Source organism: Globicephala melas, chromosome 17 (assembly GCF_963455315.2).
Source record: "Globicephala melas chromosome 17, mGloMel1.2, whole genome shotgun sequence".
In the NCBI taxonomy this organism is placed as follows: Eukaryota; Metazoa; Chordata; class Mammalia; order Artiodactyla; family Delphinidae; genus Globicephala; species Globicephala melas.
The window spans coordinates 70,830,888-70,849,049 of record NC_083330.1 but is presented as its reverse complement, the minus strand read 5'-3'; the positions used below and the strand labels follow the sequence as shown (position 1 = coordinate 70,849,049).

General features: G+C 34.5%; 1 protein-coding gene across 3 annotated transcripts in view; it reads right to left on the bottom strand.

Annotated features, from left to right (window-relative positions):
• The window catches only part of EFR3A (EFR3 homolog A), a 171,663-nt gene that overhangs the window by 105,124 nt on the left and 48,377 nt on the right, over nt 1–18,162 (bottom strand). For all 3 annotated transcript variants that reach the window (XR_009559519.2, XM_060287200.1, XM_030875824.2), the window contains exons 7-14: nt 16,663–16,800; nt 14,340–14,418; nt 12,037–12,172; nt 10,123–10,290; nt 6,033–6,147; nt 4,738–4,789; nt 3,202–3,374; nt 2,662–2,737 (exon numbers count right to left, since the gene is read on the bottom strand). Coding sequence is in view for 2 of the 3 variants with exons in the window: in XM_060287200.1 (XP_060143183.1) it covers nt 2,662–2,737; nt 3,202–3,374; nt 4,738–4,789; nt 6,033–6,147; nt 10,123–10,290; nt 12,037–12,172; nt 14,340–14,418; nt 16,663–16,800 (937 nt within the window). In the remaining variant the exon portion in view is untranslated. The remainder of the gene's footprint in view (nt 1–2,661; nt 2,738–3,201; nt 3,375–4,737; nt 4,790–6,032; nt 6,148–10,122; nt 10,291–12,036; nt 12,173–14,339; nt 14,419–16,662; nt 16,801–18,162) is intronic.

Genomic DNA, 18,162 nt, shown 5'->3' with positions numbered 1-18,162 from the left:
TGGGTAACTTGTGGTATCTTCATGTCATAAAATATTATAAAGCTACACATGTGAATGAATTTCACCAAAACAAAGCTAAATGAAAGAAAGAAAACATAAAAGAATACATAAGGTAGGGTTCCTTTCACACAAAATACAAAAACTGATAAAACGACACTGTACTGTTCAGGGATATACAGATATACTTAGGTGGCAAAACTGTAGGGAAAAAAAGCAAGGAATAATATTCATGAAAGCAAGAACAGTGATTACCTCTTGGGGAGAAGATGGAGTTGTAAACAAGATGGGCATGTGGGATGATTTTAGCTGTACTGCTGTTCACTTAAAAGTAGTTAAAATAGTAATGCCTATATATTTTACATTTCATAATAAGAAGTACATTTTTTTTTTTTTTTTTTTTTTTTGCCGTACGCGGGCCTCTCACTGTTGTGGCCTCTCCCGTTGCAGAGCACAGGCTCTGGACGCGCAGGCCCAGAGACCATGGCTCACGGGCCCAGCCGCTCCACGGCATGTGGGATCTTCCCGGACCGGGGCACGAACCCGTGTCCCCTGCATCGGCAGGCGGACTCTCAACCACTGTGCCACCAGGGAAGCCCCAGAAGTACTTTTTTTCTACATAATCCTTAATTGATAAAACACTAACAAGAGCTCTTTCATACAGTGACATTCTGCCAGGAATTTAGCTCTAGGAGAGTAGCCCTGGCAGGTGAGGAAACAGCTGTTTGGAACAGCTGAGTGGAAACAGCTGTTTTCTCTTATCTGGAAATACACCCTCATTAGGATATTAGAGCTGAAAGGGCACCTCCCAATGTAATTTGTAAGGGCACCCTGCCCTGGGACAATTTTTCAAACTTAGATCCAATGTCTAAGATGTCCCTAAAACAGTCAGATGGAGCAGTTTTAGGCTGGGTAGTCATCTGAGACACAGGTGCCTGGACATAATGCTTACATGGAAAAGCCAAAGGTACTGTCCATTCTAAACTGCAAGCTTCTCTTAACCAAAGGGCAGTCCACAGTCCCCTGACGATAGACCTCAATTTTTTTCTTCAGGTCTTCATTGAAATTTCCATAAGTGGCTAGTTAAAGTTGCATATGAAAACCAAACAACATTTTTACTGATAAAATAAATTAGAAAGTAAATGAAAAAGGGTGTTCAATTGTAAAAATAAAATTTGATAAAGGAAAAATGTGAACAGATTGTTCCTAAAGAAAAATATACTAAAGAAATGGTTTATACTAATGGTAACAAATGCTTAGCCAGGTTAAGTTATTTTAAATTATAAAATGGAAGGAAGACTAATTCAGAGAACAGTTTAATGATTCAAAATTTAACAAGGAATAAATAGTCTAACCTTTCAGTCAAACCATACTCTTGCAAATTGATTGGCTAGCAAAATTAAGCACAAAGGATTATTTCTATCATACTAGATAAAATAAAATCAATCCAGTCCCAAAGTTCAGGATTGCTTAATGTCATGATGTTAAAGTAAAAAAACCCCAAATTAACTATCAGTAAATTTTTAAAACTCATTCTATCACTCGATTAAAAGTTCCTCAGTTATGGGGCATAATTTCTTTGATTAACTAGATGATATAAAATATGGAAAAAAAAGAAGTTGGAAAGAGTTATTAATGCCTTTGACCTATTATTAACCACTTTTTTCACACACAATACAGTCAAACTTAAAAGAACTCTTTTTATTCACATTAATTTAGGAAGAGTGATAGTTTGTAAATTATTTTTCAAATGAAGTTTTTAAACTGTGAGGCCATTAACTTGAAACACAGCAATCAATATTAACGGATAAGGACAAAAAAATAAAAGATGGTGACAGGAAGAAAGCGGGGTCTGACAAAGAGCCAAAGATGATCAGGGATTATAGATATCTGTACCTATCTTCCTATAGGTCTGTTGTTCTCTGCACCTCTAAAGATCCAGGCTCACCAAAACTGTGATTTATCCACCAGAACTGTGATGATACTGAGGTCAGTTAGCACACATGGCATGCTTACTGTTGTATCTCTCAATGTTGAGCTTAGCGTCTGGCAATACTAGGTGCTCAAGCTTTGGATGAAGAATAACTGCACAGAAAGTTTATCTGATATACTAAAGAACTTTAGATGCCATAATTTTCTAAATTCAGCCATTTGCCAATACGCCTACAAAACTGAAGTGATCATTATGATAATCTAGCTAAATTCTAGTTATACAGGCAGAGATTCTGCCTACCTGACCTTTATACCCCAAATAATGCACAGAATAATGCCTAATACACACTAAATACTCATTATATGTATTTAATTAATGATGGTAAGTATTCTCAAAAGCTTGAAGCTTTCTATTAAGGACCCATTAAAAGCGAAAGCAACATTTGTGTTTGGGGTGGGGAGGAGGGCAGGGCAGCAATCACAGAGAGACATTTTACTGAAAGGGAGAAATCTGGAACTATCACAGCAGACTGACCACCCAAAGCTTAAACGCAGGCCGGAGGAGACGCCATCAGGACGGTGGTGGCAATGTAGGGAGCTGAAGATGGCTTCAGATTTTCTACTCCAAAATGCTATGGCTTCATTTTACGGTTATCGATCAATATAAAACTACCTAACAATTCAAATGGCTATAACTTAAGTCATGCATTCTTTTTCAGAAGATAAGCTTACCTTTTTCATGAAACTTGTGTCTTGTCTACAAATCTTTTCTCTTTTTATTTTTAGGTCAGCCACATCTGGTATTATTCTAGAGACAATCAATGCATCATTTTTAATGAACAGCACACTTAGTTATATCATATCTTATATGATGAATGAGCTATACTTAGGAGTCTGAACTATTTAACACTCACTTCAATGAGCATTTTAAATAAGCCTATATGTAATGATACTACTGAATTACCAAGTTTAATCAAGCAGAATTGCGTAATCTTGGCTTCTGATGTCATTCCTAAGTTTAAAGCAAAACCAAAATAAAATTTATGTAACTAGTGATTACTAGTAGATGAGATCTCTGGAAGTACATTAAAAGACCTTCAACACTGACTATCTTAAAACATATTAATAATTAAATTGTCACAATACCAATTAAATAAAATTCTGGATTAATAAAACCTGAAAATCCTAGATTAAAAAATTATAATACTTAAATACATTAACATAGAAATCCGAAAACATTACCATTAAGCCTATTTTCAAGTAGCACATTACCTGATCCCTCGAAGCTTTGCCCTATTGTCATGGCGATCCATGAGATTATGCATTACTTCCAAGACTAACTGTCTCAGTTCATAGTCTTCCATGAGGGATGGTGATAACAAAGGATCCAGAAAAGACCCCGGCAGTGCAGTAACTATTGTCTTTGCTTTGTATCCAGAGGTTACCTGATTATAGGGAGGAAAAACAAAGGAACAAACAAAAACATCTTTGTCATGAGTCCTTCTTTGGTAAAACTCTCAAGCTGTTTCATAAGAACCATAAGCTTAGAGAAAACAGCAAGTATGGAACAAGCCTGAAGGAAAAACTAAAAGGAAATTTGTGAGATGATAAGGATTTTACTGAATTTACGAAAACATCATTCATAGAGTTAATAAAATTAATAATAGCACACATTCACCATATGCCAGGCATGAATCTAAGCACTATATGTGTATTAACTTCATCCTTACCATATTCCTATGAGGCTAGGCATTAGTGTACCCCCATTTTGTAAAAGAAAACTGAGGCTCAGAGAGACTAAGAATATATGGAACAGGTAGTCAGTCCTAAATGGATATAAGGAGACCAGGCAGCAAATAACACAGGTAAGACCTGAAAATTTTAAAATGGCAAATAATTCTTTTATTTTAAATTAGGCAATTTAGGTTAATAGGGAAGCATTTTCATTTTGGAAAGCTGTACTTTATTCTTTATTTGATGTGACATTTCTGAGTGTATCCCTATGTCTAAAGTTGGAGCTTTTAATTAGCATATACTTTAATGCTATTAAATAGTTTAACCATACCACACAGAAATTCATTCAGTTAACTATGTAGTACAATTAGGATTAGAGACAAGGTTATTTACTCAGGGAATTTATTTAATAAAAAGGCTTAGGACCAAATGAAATTTCATGTGGGTAATCTCTATTTATATTCAGGATTACTAGCATATATAGAACATCTAACATTTATATTTGGGCACTCATTATAGGATAAAGGTGATTTTATAAGTGAGCAGAAATTGGTGGGACAATTACTACCCACCTAGAAAAATTTAAAATATATCCATATCTTATACCACATACAAAAATAAACCTCAGATCAAAGTTCTACATGTGGAAAGCTGAATTTTAAACCTTTCGTAAGAAGATATAAACAAATGTGTTTATATCATCAGAGTAGGCAAGGAGCTCTCAAACAAGATACAAATAAAAAAGCAAAGATCACATAGGAAAGGACTGACAAATCTGGCTCTAGCTGGGCCCAGGCATCTTCATCTATAAAATGGCAACGCTTCCTGCCCTCGGTATGTTTCATCATTATGAAGATCAAATAAGATGACAGGAGAAGTGAGGAATAAAGAATAAAAGTAAAATTTTAAAGAATGAAAAGCATAATATTCAAGTATATAAACCACAGAAAAAAAACTTACCGTAAATACTATCTTATAATACAAGAAAAAGAAACTGATAATGTGAAGCTATTCTTTTAACCTCCTTAATAATTTAGGGTTAAGTGTGTTCTTCACCTGTCTTAAATTCCTTACCATAAGTAAAGATCTCAGCAACATTATCTGAATCCGCCTGGTTCCCAAATCCCTAAAATATACAAAATAGTGGTATTATCTTATTAATAGGAATTAACTTCATTTCCTTAGATTATTATTTATTGATTTTAAAACTCTATTCATATTAGCTATATAGAGTTTATTTTCATACTAGCTAAAGTCAAGGCTCACTTTATACTCTAAAGTAAATTTCACATGAATTAAAGGGTTATATATTAAAAAATAAATCAAATTTGAACAAAGAAAATTAAAAAGCTATTGGCTCTCAAAGGAAACAGACCTCTACACGTAATGACATGAAAAGTCAGTTGTATGAATACACAACAAAACAACCTCAATTAAAAGATACTATAAATTGGAGAACAGATCTATTGCAAATATAATTGACAAACATAATATCTATTTAACATATATTAATAAGCAGGTAAGAATGTGCCTAAATAATTCTAATATAAATAGTTCTTCAAAAAAGAATTAACAAAGAAAGGGTTCTCTAATTAATGGCCAAATAAATATAAGTCAAATAAGACTATCATTTCCTTATTAAATTAGCAACATACAAACATATTTACAAACTAAGGCTTTAGCATGTTGTAAAATCAAAGCAAATCTATAAAATGAGGGGAGGGGGCCAAGACATATGATCTTTAAAATAACTTTCAGTTCTAGAACTCTAGAAATAAGTAAACATTCCTTCCACAGTGACAAACTTGAAACTTTACCCTAAATAATCTACATGTATAGAAAATGCCCAGGCTGAATAGACCTTCCACCTAGTCAATATAAGAAAATTTGAGAATTTATGATATACTGAAAACTGATTCTAAAAGCATGCAATGTTTTGTTTTGTTTTGTTTTGTTTTTTAATTTTTATTGGAGTATGGTTGCTTTACAATGTTGTGTTAGCCTCCACTGCACAACAAAACGAATCAGCCATACGTATACAGACATCCCCTCCCTTTTGGACCTCCCTCCCATTTAGGTTACCACAGGGCATTAGTAGAGTTCCCTGTGCTATACAGTATGTTCCCATCAGTTGTCTATTTTATACACAGTATCAATAATGTGTATGTGTCAACCCCAGTCTCCCAAATCCTCCCACCCAAGCATGCAATGTTGATTCAACTGCTTAGCAATCTACTGCCATAACAACACCACAGGACTTTTATTACTGAGTAAAAAGACAAAACATTTTATAGATTTAAGATAAAATTTAATATAAGATTAAATTCAACTTTACAGTTTGAGAACACAGAACAACTACATACACATACCCTAGTTGACTGATATCCAAAGTATGGGTGGATGTTCCAAAGACAGGTACTTTCCCCATAATGAACATCATGATTTCTGACCTCTGATAATCTGGTAGGTTACTTCCAAAAAATCCTATAAAAATATTAAGATAAATTTAAGATAAATTTTGCAAATGGAAAAGTTTATTTTTCCATATAATAAAAAATCATAATATATTTTTAACCACAGCTTTCAATATGTGGTAAAATAATGTCTTTGAGCTACATGTAAGTCTAAAGATATTATAATTTCTTTGGTAAAAATCATTTAATGATGTACATTATAAGATGTGTATAATGGACTAATCGATTAAGATAAATGTTTGAAAGTCTTTTGCATACAGTTAACAGTGGCAAATCATCAATTTGAATTGACTGGAGTTTTAGAGAAAGGAAAAAAAAAACTTTTGGTAGTATTTCTGATGAAACCCTTGTTCCCATTTTGTTAAGCCTAAATTCCTGTTCTAGTAAGAAAGTCAATAATTAGGCCTACTTTGGCTTCCCCAGGATTGTTGAAATGTTCTAGAATGCCATTATAATGAGCCAGGTTTACAGTCTAACACTGTGGGTTAATTCAGTATTAATTCAATATACATAATTCAAATTATTTACTTATTTGTCATTTTTCTCAAGGAACTCTTGGGTATTGTGCACATTTTGAATTTATCTGTTATAGCTTTGGAAAGTTTACTTCCTCGTCACAGAAGACTTAGGACACTTAATAATCACTTACTCAAACTTTTAACCCTGTTGTTTCTTTGAAAGATCAGAACAGGTATTAAAACCTGGCTATTTTTTGATCATTTCTTAAAATGCAACATAATCATTACAGAAACCTACATTTTCAATATTTCTTTAAGAGTAAATTAGTTTTTCAACTTAACTCTTCAGCCTGTATTACTGGAGTTAATAATCTCTTTCTATAAATTCAAATTGTTCTATTTATCATTTTGATTAGATCTAGGGGTAAAACTCATTTCTCTTTATAACATACTCTAGCAATCAAAAATCTCATGATCTGAACATTATTCAATCAGCATAAAGTATATTATTCTACCTAACACTTGAGCACATATTTATGGGGTAAGAAGCTACTTTGTATTTGTATCCTTACAGCAACAAATAATAGTACCTTATGAATCTAGGTACTATTATTTGTGTCAGTTTTGTCTTGTGGAAATTAGGATAAGAGAGGTTAGGAATTCATACAAGAAATTACACAGCTAACACTAAGACCTGACGTGAGATCTATTCACATTTCCAAAGCCTATGTGTATTATTATTACTCTCTGCTTCCTCTCTATAAGGTATTTTCAACTTTCCAAGAACCCAATTACATATGTTCCTCATCACTGTGCAAAACTGGTCACTGATTTTCTGTTCCAAGCAAGCTGGTCATTAACCACAAAGATGGAAATTTTCCAACAAGTCAACTGTGAGGACAGCCAGAAGTTAACTCATTCTCTATTCCCATTGTTTGTATTTGAACTGCTGAATAGAAGTGCTAATGAGCCTCCCCAAAAGAGCAGAGCATTATTTTAAAAGAGCGAGCTTGGCCAACCGCCTCCTGTCTTCAAGTGCAAAAGCTACAGCAGCCCTGTTCTGTGTCCCACCGATATTCACGTGACCTGATAAAGAAAGAATACTGAGAACTTCTGAAAGAAAATATTGAGGAAAGCAGAAGTGTGATTTAAATAAAAGTCTTATTCACTGTGCCACACTGCATTGTTTTTCTCTCATGTTTTAATTCTCACGTTATTCTGAATGTGTTATGTCACAGAAATATTGCTTGTCTGTGGTATATACATTTTATAACAACATACTTGAGAAACAATAAGTTAAATACTCTAGAGTAAAACAGTGACACTGAATTACCTAGAAGTCACTACAGCAATTTAAATTAATTCTCTGAAAACAAGACTAGCTGATTTGATATACCATCTTAAAATATCACAGACACCCTGGGCCTTTGCCCTAATGAGGACAATTTCTATGCACATGATGAGATTGTGATTAGGTGAAGCAGAGGTACTACCCCAAGCAGATCAACCAAAGGCGTCCACAAGGTAGGAGTCATGTGCATCAAGAAGCCCAAGCATATGGCCTGGTGTTAAGCTCAACACGTTCAATAAAAACGTGCTGAATGTGGATGCGTAATGCATGTATGCATACCCATAAAACTTTAGAAATAAACAAAGGAAAACTCTGTATTAAATATTCCAAAGGACTATTATAAACAAGTCGCCCATAGGTAGGATATTACTCAAATAAAAGGCATAAACTGAGCTCCAGAATAAATTTATATGACTCTATTATTAGTAGAAACTATTAGCAACCACTAGAGATTAGGTACTAAACCCAAGAATACAACTCAATTTGGAAATTATCCTAGAAATCATACAGTTACATTAAAATGTGATCTGGATACTCTAAAGAAAAGAGGAGGGTTAAAGTAGGAAGAGTTTGATTGCTTTAATTTGTATTTATATACAGTCTGATCATTTAATTTCCCAAAAAATTCCCCATGGTTTTCTTTCTTTCTTTTTTTTTTTTTTAAGTAAGTTCTTTACCCTTTTACCCTTTGTGTGTGTGAGGGGAGGGGGAAGCATATGATATTAAAGCCTGAGTATCAGTACCCAGATCCTGGTCTCTAGTGCCTTTCCCCACTAAAAGGAACCACAGCTCCTCAGAGAAATGACTGATTCTAGGATTGGGGCAGGAAGTATAAAATGAACCTAAGGCTGTGCTTAAAAGAAATGTGGGGGGATATTACAAAGATATAGAAAATAGGGGCTCCACTGGCCAAATCTGGAACAGTTTGACCACCAAAATAATAATAATAATTTAATAAATACAGAATAAATTATGAAGATAAAAATATAAATCCATGAGCTCATACCACTGTATTTAAATAGATAAACACATGTATTCCTACATACATAAGTAGGGAGAAAAAGGGCTCTTGCTTACAATGAACCTTGAGTGCCAAGTTGATAACCATCATTTTGTAACCATCATGGTAAAGACTCTGGTTCAGCTAAGAATTTTGAATGGTTGCTACATCTAGCGGGTAGTTTGGATGGAGAGCAGAATATCTGCACGGCCTAAAAGTATCTTCTCAGAGACTGCTTATTATTTGCAAGGGGGAAAATGGAAACTGTGCAGCAGAGAAATAGAACAATACTTTGCGTGATCAAAACTAACATCACCAGCGAGAAGTAGGTGTACTTCTCCGAATGGGATAATCTGAGAAGAACACTATCACTTACGTAGTATCCAGCCAGGAACCCATAACCTGAATTTAATCATGAGGAAAGAGCAGACAAACCCATGTGAGGATATTTTTTTTTTTAAGTGAGGGGTCAGGGGGACCTATAGTCTTAAAAAAATGCCCATATCATAAAAGTGAAATGTTCCAAACTAAAGGAACCAAAGAAACATCACAACTAAATGCAACTAAATGATCCTAGACTGGATGCTGGACCTAAGGAAAAACACGCTATAAAGGACATTATCAGGTCAAATGACAAAACTGAAATATGAAAGTTTGACTAAAGTACTGTATCAAAGTTAAATTTACTGATTTGATAACTGTACTCTGGTTATGTAAGAGTACTCTGGTTTATTCTTTGGAAAAATAATCTGTAGTAAAGAGCCATGCACTTACCATCCAGTGGTTAGGAAAAAAATGTAGATGTGTATATGTATGTATCTATGTCTCTCTATATGTATATATTTATATATGTGCTTATGTGTGCATATCTATATATACACACATATACATACACACACAGAGAAATGGAGAAAGGGATGGAAAAAGGCAGACAGAGAGAGAAAGGAAATGATAAAGTAAATGACATAAAATATTAATAGATGAATCTGGGTGAAGGGTATATACAGTGTTCTTTGTCGTATTCTTGTGTTTGTTTATTTTCCAAACAGAAAGTTCTTTTAAAAGTCTAAGCTATCATTCACCTTTGACTAATGTCCCGTAAGAGACAAGTACCTTCTGTGAGGGCTTTCTGAATTGCTGTTTTCCAGAATAATTTGAAAAGTGAAATGTACTCACCTATTGTTTGGATGATAGCATTCTGCACAATCTTCTCATCACTGTCTTTGGAATTTGTGTTTAAGTTGGCACTGCTTATAGATTCTCCCTGTAAATCATGTGCTTCAAATTCAACACTGAGACGCAGATGTTTCAATAGGGTGTTAAAGACTTCCAGCACTGTGGGTCCTGCAAATGAACCCTGATGTAAGCAGATACATTCTTCTGGTAACGTACACTCAAATCCAATCCTCGTACTTCTCAACAGAGATTTCTGCATATTTTCTAAGTACTTGGAAATACTTCCTAATTTATGAACTAACTAGCACATTAAAAAAGTAAATGAGAAATACCTAAATAAGAAAGTCTCCTAGCTATTCCAACAAACATTTACTGGGCATCTCTGAGCAAATCACTGTTTGAATCCTTGGTACAAACCACACAAAATGTGTATATTCATATAAAGATTACCAAAAACTTTCCATCTATCTAATCTTGTCTACTCAGAATAATGTGTACAGTATTGGGATAACCTGACTGTTGGGTCAGAATCCAGAGAACTATAATATAGCTCACTGTGGCCTAAGAAATTTATTTGGCATCTTTTGAGGCTGAAGAAGAAAGAATTTTGCCTCAATTATTAGACAGAAACTAGTCAATTTATCACATTCAGGTAAACTAACTATGCTCTCTGTTTTTAGTACTATAAATACTCTGCCTGTGTTTCTGGCACTGCATCTATCACGCTATACTTTAATTAGTGTTTTTATTTCTGCCTCCTACTCTAGATTCCAACGTTCTCCAGGACAGGCAGCCACGTTCAAATGCTTCTTTGAATGTACAGAACTTAAAACATAGCAACCTCACACATAATAGATATTAGCAGGTGAGACGATTCAGTCAAGGCATCACCTGTGTTTCACTTCATATTTCAAGTTAACTCTTCAATTAAGTAACCTGCTTCCATCTCTTTGAGATAAGTTATGAGTAATGACAAGTCCATATCCAAAATGCCCACTCTCATTTGACACTGAGTGAATATTAGAATATTTCAGCAGCTAATATACAGTTCCACTTTCATTTTGAAGCAAAGAAACCATAACTAGATTTTCCTCCTAACTTCAGTAATTTTATTAGGGACCCTTCCATTCTTCTAATCCCATGTGAGTGAAAAAGCATGATGTCTGACCTGTCCCTTCTCCTTGTTACCCCTCTAGTCAGTCAGTTATCAAATTCTGCTGGCTTTACGTTCCCATTTCTACTGCTGCCATCAAGGTCAAGTTCTTTCTCTGTGCCTACAATGGTGACAACCACCTGTGACTTCTAATGTGTCCTACGCTTTGCAGCCAGATGAATTACCCTATAACACATCTCTGATGAAGGGTACAGTAAATCTTTAACTCGTGTCAGTCCACTGTAGAATGACACCTGTGGCCTGGCCACAAGTGGAACTTTAAGCCGCTTCTCGGGCTTCCCCCACACTACCACCATACGTCCTCGTCAAACGGGCTACATAATACTTCCCTCCTGCTGATCCATTTTCCCTCCCTTCTCTGGACCCTGGTTTTCTTATGATATATGATCAAATTCTGCCTTGTATTACAGTGTAGGTAAAGTCATCTAACTCCAAGTAAACCATAACTTTCTTGAATTTGTACCCTCCCAATGTTTAGCATATAACTAACTGGTATTCAAGAATCTTTATTGGAAAAAAGGAGGAAGGGAAGAAGAGAATGATCTGGAGGGAAGTGTTTAACTGTAACTAAGGAAGTCTGACAACAGTCATGTGAACCTAACATTTCAAGAGAAATGAGAGCACATTTAAAAACACAGCAAATATTTTCAAACAGTTTTCCACACATTGCTATTCCTACTGAAAAAGAAAATTCTGAAAAAGGTTAATGAATTTTTTTGTGGGGGGGTGCTGGCACTCACCTATGGAACCTTTAGCAGCAATGGCAACAGCCTCTAACAGAACCTGAATAATACCTGCTCGAACTCGTGGAGAATCTTTTTTACGAGCATCAAGGTGTCCTAGAATCTCCTGGATCACATGGTGAGAATACTGAGCCTAAAAGAACAAAATAGTGTAAAAATATATGAACAATTACATGCATCCTGGCAGAATTCATAAGAATGATAAACCATGTGACACTTAATGGAACAATATGTAGCCATTAGAAACCGTTCTTTTTAAGAATAAATAGGGATACCAGAAAATATTTACGATATCCTGAGTGAAAGAAAGTAAGTTGTAAAATACTACGTTAAATAAAATTCTGTTTTTTAAAAAGTATATAAGACTGGAATTATATATGCCTACATATTAACACTGGTCATCTGAGGGAGATTTATGAGAAATTTTTACTCTCTTTGTACCTCTCTGTAATTCCACAAAGAATATTTATACACTCTTATAACTTGATAATAGGACAAAATGTTGTTAAAAAACAGACAGATTATGACATTTATAGTACTTCTCTCTTACCCAACCAGATACATACTATTTCTTATCATGGACATCTAGCAATGCTAAACAGTCAAAACTCTCATCTAATCAAGAGCCACTACCAAAATTAAAGTCTTAACAATGTGTACCTGACGAAATTTCCTGATCAGGGCCAGCTAGTTTAATGTTTTATGGACAGAGGTTGAAATATTACCTAAGAATGATTCTTATATCAATTTTATAGTAAATGGCAATTAAAACAATCAAATCTATCAGAAGTTTTGACTGTATCAGGATAGTCTATTAAACAGAAACTCCCATTCTGGTGGGTACTACCATGTAATTTTTGATTAATGGACCTCAAAAAACATATGGTGCACTTAAAGCTCCTTCTAAAGCAATGCTGTGGACCAGAAGTCATTTCTCAGACATTTAATCAACAAATATTTATTGATTCCTTCAGTTTCTTCAACTTTGTAATTTACTTTACTTTTTGTAAAAAACAATTTCATCTAGTAACTAAATCTGAATGAGGAAGGCAAATGAAGAAATACAGGGCTACTGAAAACCAGGGGAACAGCCTTCATTATGTCCACAGATGGCCAGATCAACTTCTCACCTACTAAACTAAAATTAAATTAAAAGTTCTCATCAAAGCGGAAAGAACATGTGCAACTATGTGAGGTGATGGATCTTGAGAAAACTTATTATGGTTATCATTTTGCAATGTTGTATACCTTAATCTTATATAATGTTATATGTCAATTATAATCTCAATAAAACTGGGAAAAAATTTTTTTAAATTATCCTTCCACACCCAAACCAGCTTTATAATAACTACCATGCACTGAAAACCTACATTATGCTAGGCATGCTATAGTAACCTAAACTTAATGTTGAATTTAGACCAAAAGCTCTAGAACAGAATGACCAGAATTTGAATCCTTACATACTACCTGTGTACCCTTGAGTGAGGTGCCTGACCTCTCTAAAGGTCAGTTTTCTGATCCGTAAAATGGGGATAATAACAATATCTACTTCATAAAATAAGGAGGATTAATGAGATAAAGCATATACATAAGGTTACTAACATATTTAGAGGTATAGCCAGCACTTGATAAATGGTACCTTCTATCTTAATATAAAAATGAACCATTCAATGAATTCATTAACATTTCCTTCTCAGAAATGAGGAAATTGAAGCTCAGAGAGGCTAAATAATTTGCCCAAGTTCTATGCAACTAGTAAACAGCACATCTAGGATGAAAATCCTGGTATGACCTATACTAAAAGCTGTACTGCTTCTTACTACCTTATCTCCTTTAAATTAATGATGATTTTTTAGGGCATTAAAAATGTAGACAGTGTTAAAAAATAAAGACCTAAAATCCCACTTGAATTAAGAGCTAACTGGGTCTGTTCAAGTTTTAAGAAAACCAAGGCTGTCCTCTGCAGTAGATGAGAGTGCCTCGTCAGGTGCCTCAATGCATAAAGACTATAAATATCAATTCTAATATCAGTTTATCATAAAATATAAATGCTCAATAATGTATTTAATAAATGCACAATAAAGACTGTCATCATAAAATCATTTAGTTCTTTTTAATTAGATATTTTTTCATCTTGGCAAATAAGAATAAAAGCGGTAAAGAAAGATAAATGAGACAAAGAACTAAATTAAGAACACGTCTTATCTCCTACATCGTTCTCTATCTCTGTCTGAGGACATGCTTATCGACACAGAACTAAAATTACTTATATATAAATATAACAGGTAACCAATCCTTACCTGAATGGAATACATTATAACTTTAAAGCAGTGAACTGCAAATTCATTGGGATCCCATAGTCTGTGATGATCTAAATGCCTGTAAATTAACAGTAAGAAAATTCCTTTAAGAGTTCCTTATTTTTGTTACACTTTCTCCTCTAGAACCCTCAACAATATGCAAAGCCTACCAATCAAAATAATATTATCTAAAAGAAAGTCAATGTTTCCATTTCCACAACAACTGCCAAATCCTTTCATAAAACAGTAACAATAAAAGACTAGAATATATACACACACACACATACATACATACATACATATACATATATATATGATTTTTCAATACCAACATGAGCTGGCAAGAAAGAAAAGCCCCTCAGTCCAGACTCCACAAGAAGGTGAGAATCTGGAGAGGTAAGTATACATTGAAGCCAGCAGTTGTCTTAGGCACATCTTCAGATCTCTGGTAGCTGATAGCTAGTGGTTTAAAGGGTTGTACACACAGGAGACTGGAGACAAAGTTTAGGGTCCACCCAGGAAAGGTGGCTATCAGATCAGAAACACATGCATCAATTCAAGCCTTAAAAGACGACACCTTCAATGAATCTGGGGGAATGTTCTATGTTGTAGAAGACTGTCAAAAAGCTTGTCTGTGTTGGCCTTGGCTCTGAGAAGAACCACAAAAATGAAAGTCTCTCTGAAGAATTCAACCATACACCTAGCACCCAGGCTCTCATCTTGGTTGACAGAATTCACAAGTATCATCTTGGTTGACAGAGTTCACAAGTATCTATGTGGCTCAAAAAAACTGAAGATAAGAATGTAGTTCAAAGTGGTGCCTGGATAACACTGCATCCATGCCTTCAGCAGAAGCAAAATAAAGTCTCTCATGGAGTACACACCATTAATCCAAGCCTCAAAGAATTCTCACAAATAAAGGTGCAATGAATATGAGCTTAAAATTCACAGAACACACAAGGTAAAAAGCCACTAGGAATGCCAATTATCAATCAAGTTTTTAAGGACTAGGACAGTTTTATCCATGTATATATTCCCCCAAAATACCTGGTACCTTACTTGCAGAGGGCATTTAATATTTAATCAACTAATTAACTAAATAGCTAATATATAATTAACTATTTAATTAACATTTAATTAGATTAATTAACACATGATCAGGAGGTAAGTCCACTAAGTTCTACATAGAAAAGAATATGGCCCACTTCCAAGTTACTCAAGTAATCAATTATAGTTAATTCGGTAGTGTCTTTCTTTTAGACTAGCTCTCTATATTTTTAAGGCCTTAGAGATTACCTCTCGGTTAACAAGATAAAAGCTGGAATTCTGATATTAAATCAGCATGTCTGGAAAAAATAAATCTGCCTTTAGTTATATTTGACATAATTTGATTAGTTCTTAGTAGCATTTTCATAAGCTCACAGAGTCTTTAAATGGTAAATCTCAACTTTTTGGTGGTGGTAGCAGTCGGGGGTGGGGTGGGGGGAATCCCTTTGAAAACACTATAATATTTCTCTGATGCTTAATTTTGCGGTTTATAGATTCTTGTAACTAAAGCTCAACTTTGAACCCAAATATCTGCCCTAAATAAAGAATTCTGGATGTTACATTTTGACTACTTTATATATGCTATAAAGACATTATTATAGTCAGGAAGGGGAAAGGACAAGGCAAATGATTAACAAAAGAAAGACTAGCAAAAATGTCCAGAAATTACACAGAATGTTATATAAATCTATCATCTGACAACTGAGAACTCAGAGGGTTTACAAGGCTTGAGAGATAACGTCTATGTGGAGAAACTCAAGGCTCACAAATGTATTCTGCTTGGAAGGCAGCATATAAGTACCAATGAGATATTTAATATTCCTGCTCTGCTCAGTCACTGGGTATAAGATAAAATTTAGTCAGAGAAGAGAATGCGACCTAAGGCAGTCCAGCCATGGCAAAAAGAAAGCCAAGAAACAGAAGCCAGGGAATATGAGGAACTGACCAGAAGTTAATAAAATAAGATACATCATACTTGGACATTCGTTTGTTTTAATATTTTACTGGATATATACATTTCAAGGTGTGAATAAAAACTCTAGTGAAATGATGCACATGACTGTATTTCCTATTTAAGGGGGAAAATCTAGTGAAGTGGTTGAACAAGTGCTCAAAGGGATGTTGTCTGACTCAATCCTGTACCCTTCCCACATTGCTGCACTGGCTCTATTAATAACTCACTCACACAGGTAAGGGTATTTGTCCTCTGCAAGTAAATTACAACAGAAGGAACACAGCAGAGTCACAAGTAAGCAGGGAAACACCAACTACTTACGCAAACACTGGTCTCACAGCATTATTCATGTTCCCAAAAGTCGCTCGGCCCAGCAGTTCTCTGAAGCAGTTTTCAGCCAGCATGGCGGGGTTCTCTTCTTTGTCAGCTGCTGAAGGAGAAGGAGGAGGGCCTATGCGACTGAAAAATAAAGACAAGCAAATGAATGCGAGAATTCTGACACTAGTTCTGACAGTTAAACAGAACAGATTTTTACTTCTCGGAAATATTAGAATGATATTTTCTTGTTATCCCAAAATAACTTTAGAGCTTAATTCTACTTCATGAACTCAACACCTTGAAGCTAATCACATAGTCTTTCAAAATTGGAGAGCTAAATTCACTTGTATAACTTGTTTCTAACTAACAGAATATCTTTTCTAAAGGCAAAATACTCAGTAGTTGCTATTTTGTTAACTTCCTACAACTTTGCTACATTTATAGCAAAATCCTAGTAAGAACAAGGTGCCCAAAGATCACCCAGTTTAACTGTAAGTGAGCAAAAATAAAATCAAGTAAAAAACTATGGCACAGTCTGAATAAAAAATAAAAATTTGAAAGCTAATTAGAACATTTGTATAAGTAGACGTCTTCAATAGACACTATTTGTTCATATTTTAAAACCTTATTTTAGATTAATGTATTCATGTGCAATAATAATTTCAAAAAAGCATGTATCTGTAGCATTGGGATAAAACCACGAGAAAACACAACTTCTTAGAATTTGGCAACCAATGGTATCAGCATTCCTGTATCCTATTTATGCTAATCCTGTACCTCAAGAGCCATAATTATGGGGAGTCAATTCTCAACTAGCCAGGTACCTTTAGAAGAATAAATATTTTAGACAGAAAAACTAACCTCAGCTACATTGCCAAGAACAGGAAAAATACCCAAGGTGTTAAAATATATCGTTTCACATTTTAGGTTTCCAAAGCTGGAGACAATCACATCTAAGGAATCTAGCATAAATACTTGCTGTAATTGTCATAAATTCTGATAAACATATAAGCGCTTGCAGAGTTAACCAGTTTCACCTTTTCACTTCTAGACCACTTTTATTTTGATATTGCACACATAATCATCACAATTACAAATTAAGTTAAAATTTTAGAACTACAGAATTAAATATCTTTTAAATTTGATTTGGATTTCCCTCTTTAAACTGCAAGAATCAGGGAGATCAGCATAATAAGCCAAACTGGAGAATACTGGTTCTAAAACTTGGTTGCATAGTACCTCTGTGTAAGGCAACAAATTTGGGAGGAAAGCATGCTTATGGCATTTGAAAAAAGAGAATAAAGTACAGAATTCTGAGTTCAACAGGTTACTGGGGTGGGTGGGGGGAAGAAATCAGCATACACCCCAAAACAATATTCCATGCCAAAATATCTTAGAAGAATAAATAAGATATAAATAGCCTAGTACTTCTGTTGAAAAATATATATACATTGAATAGTAGCTGCTATTATTATTATTATTTTGATTAGTACTAACTCCCTA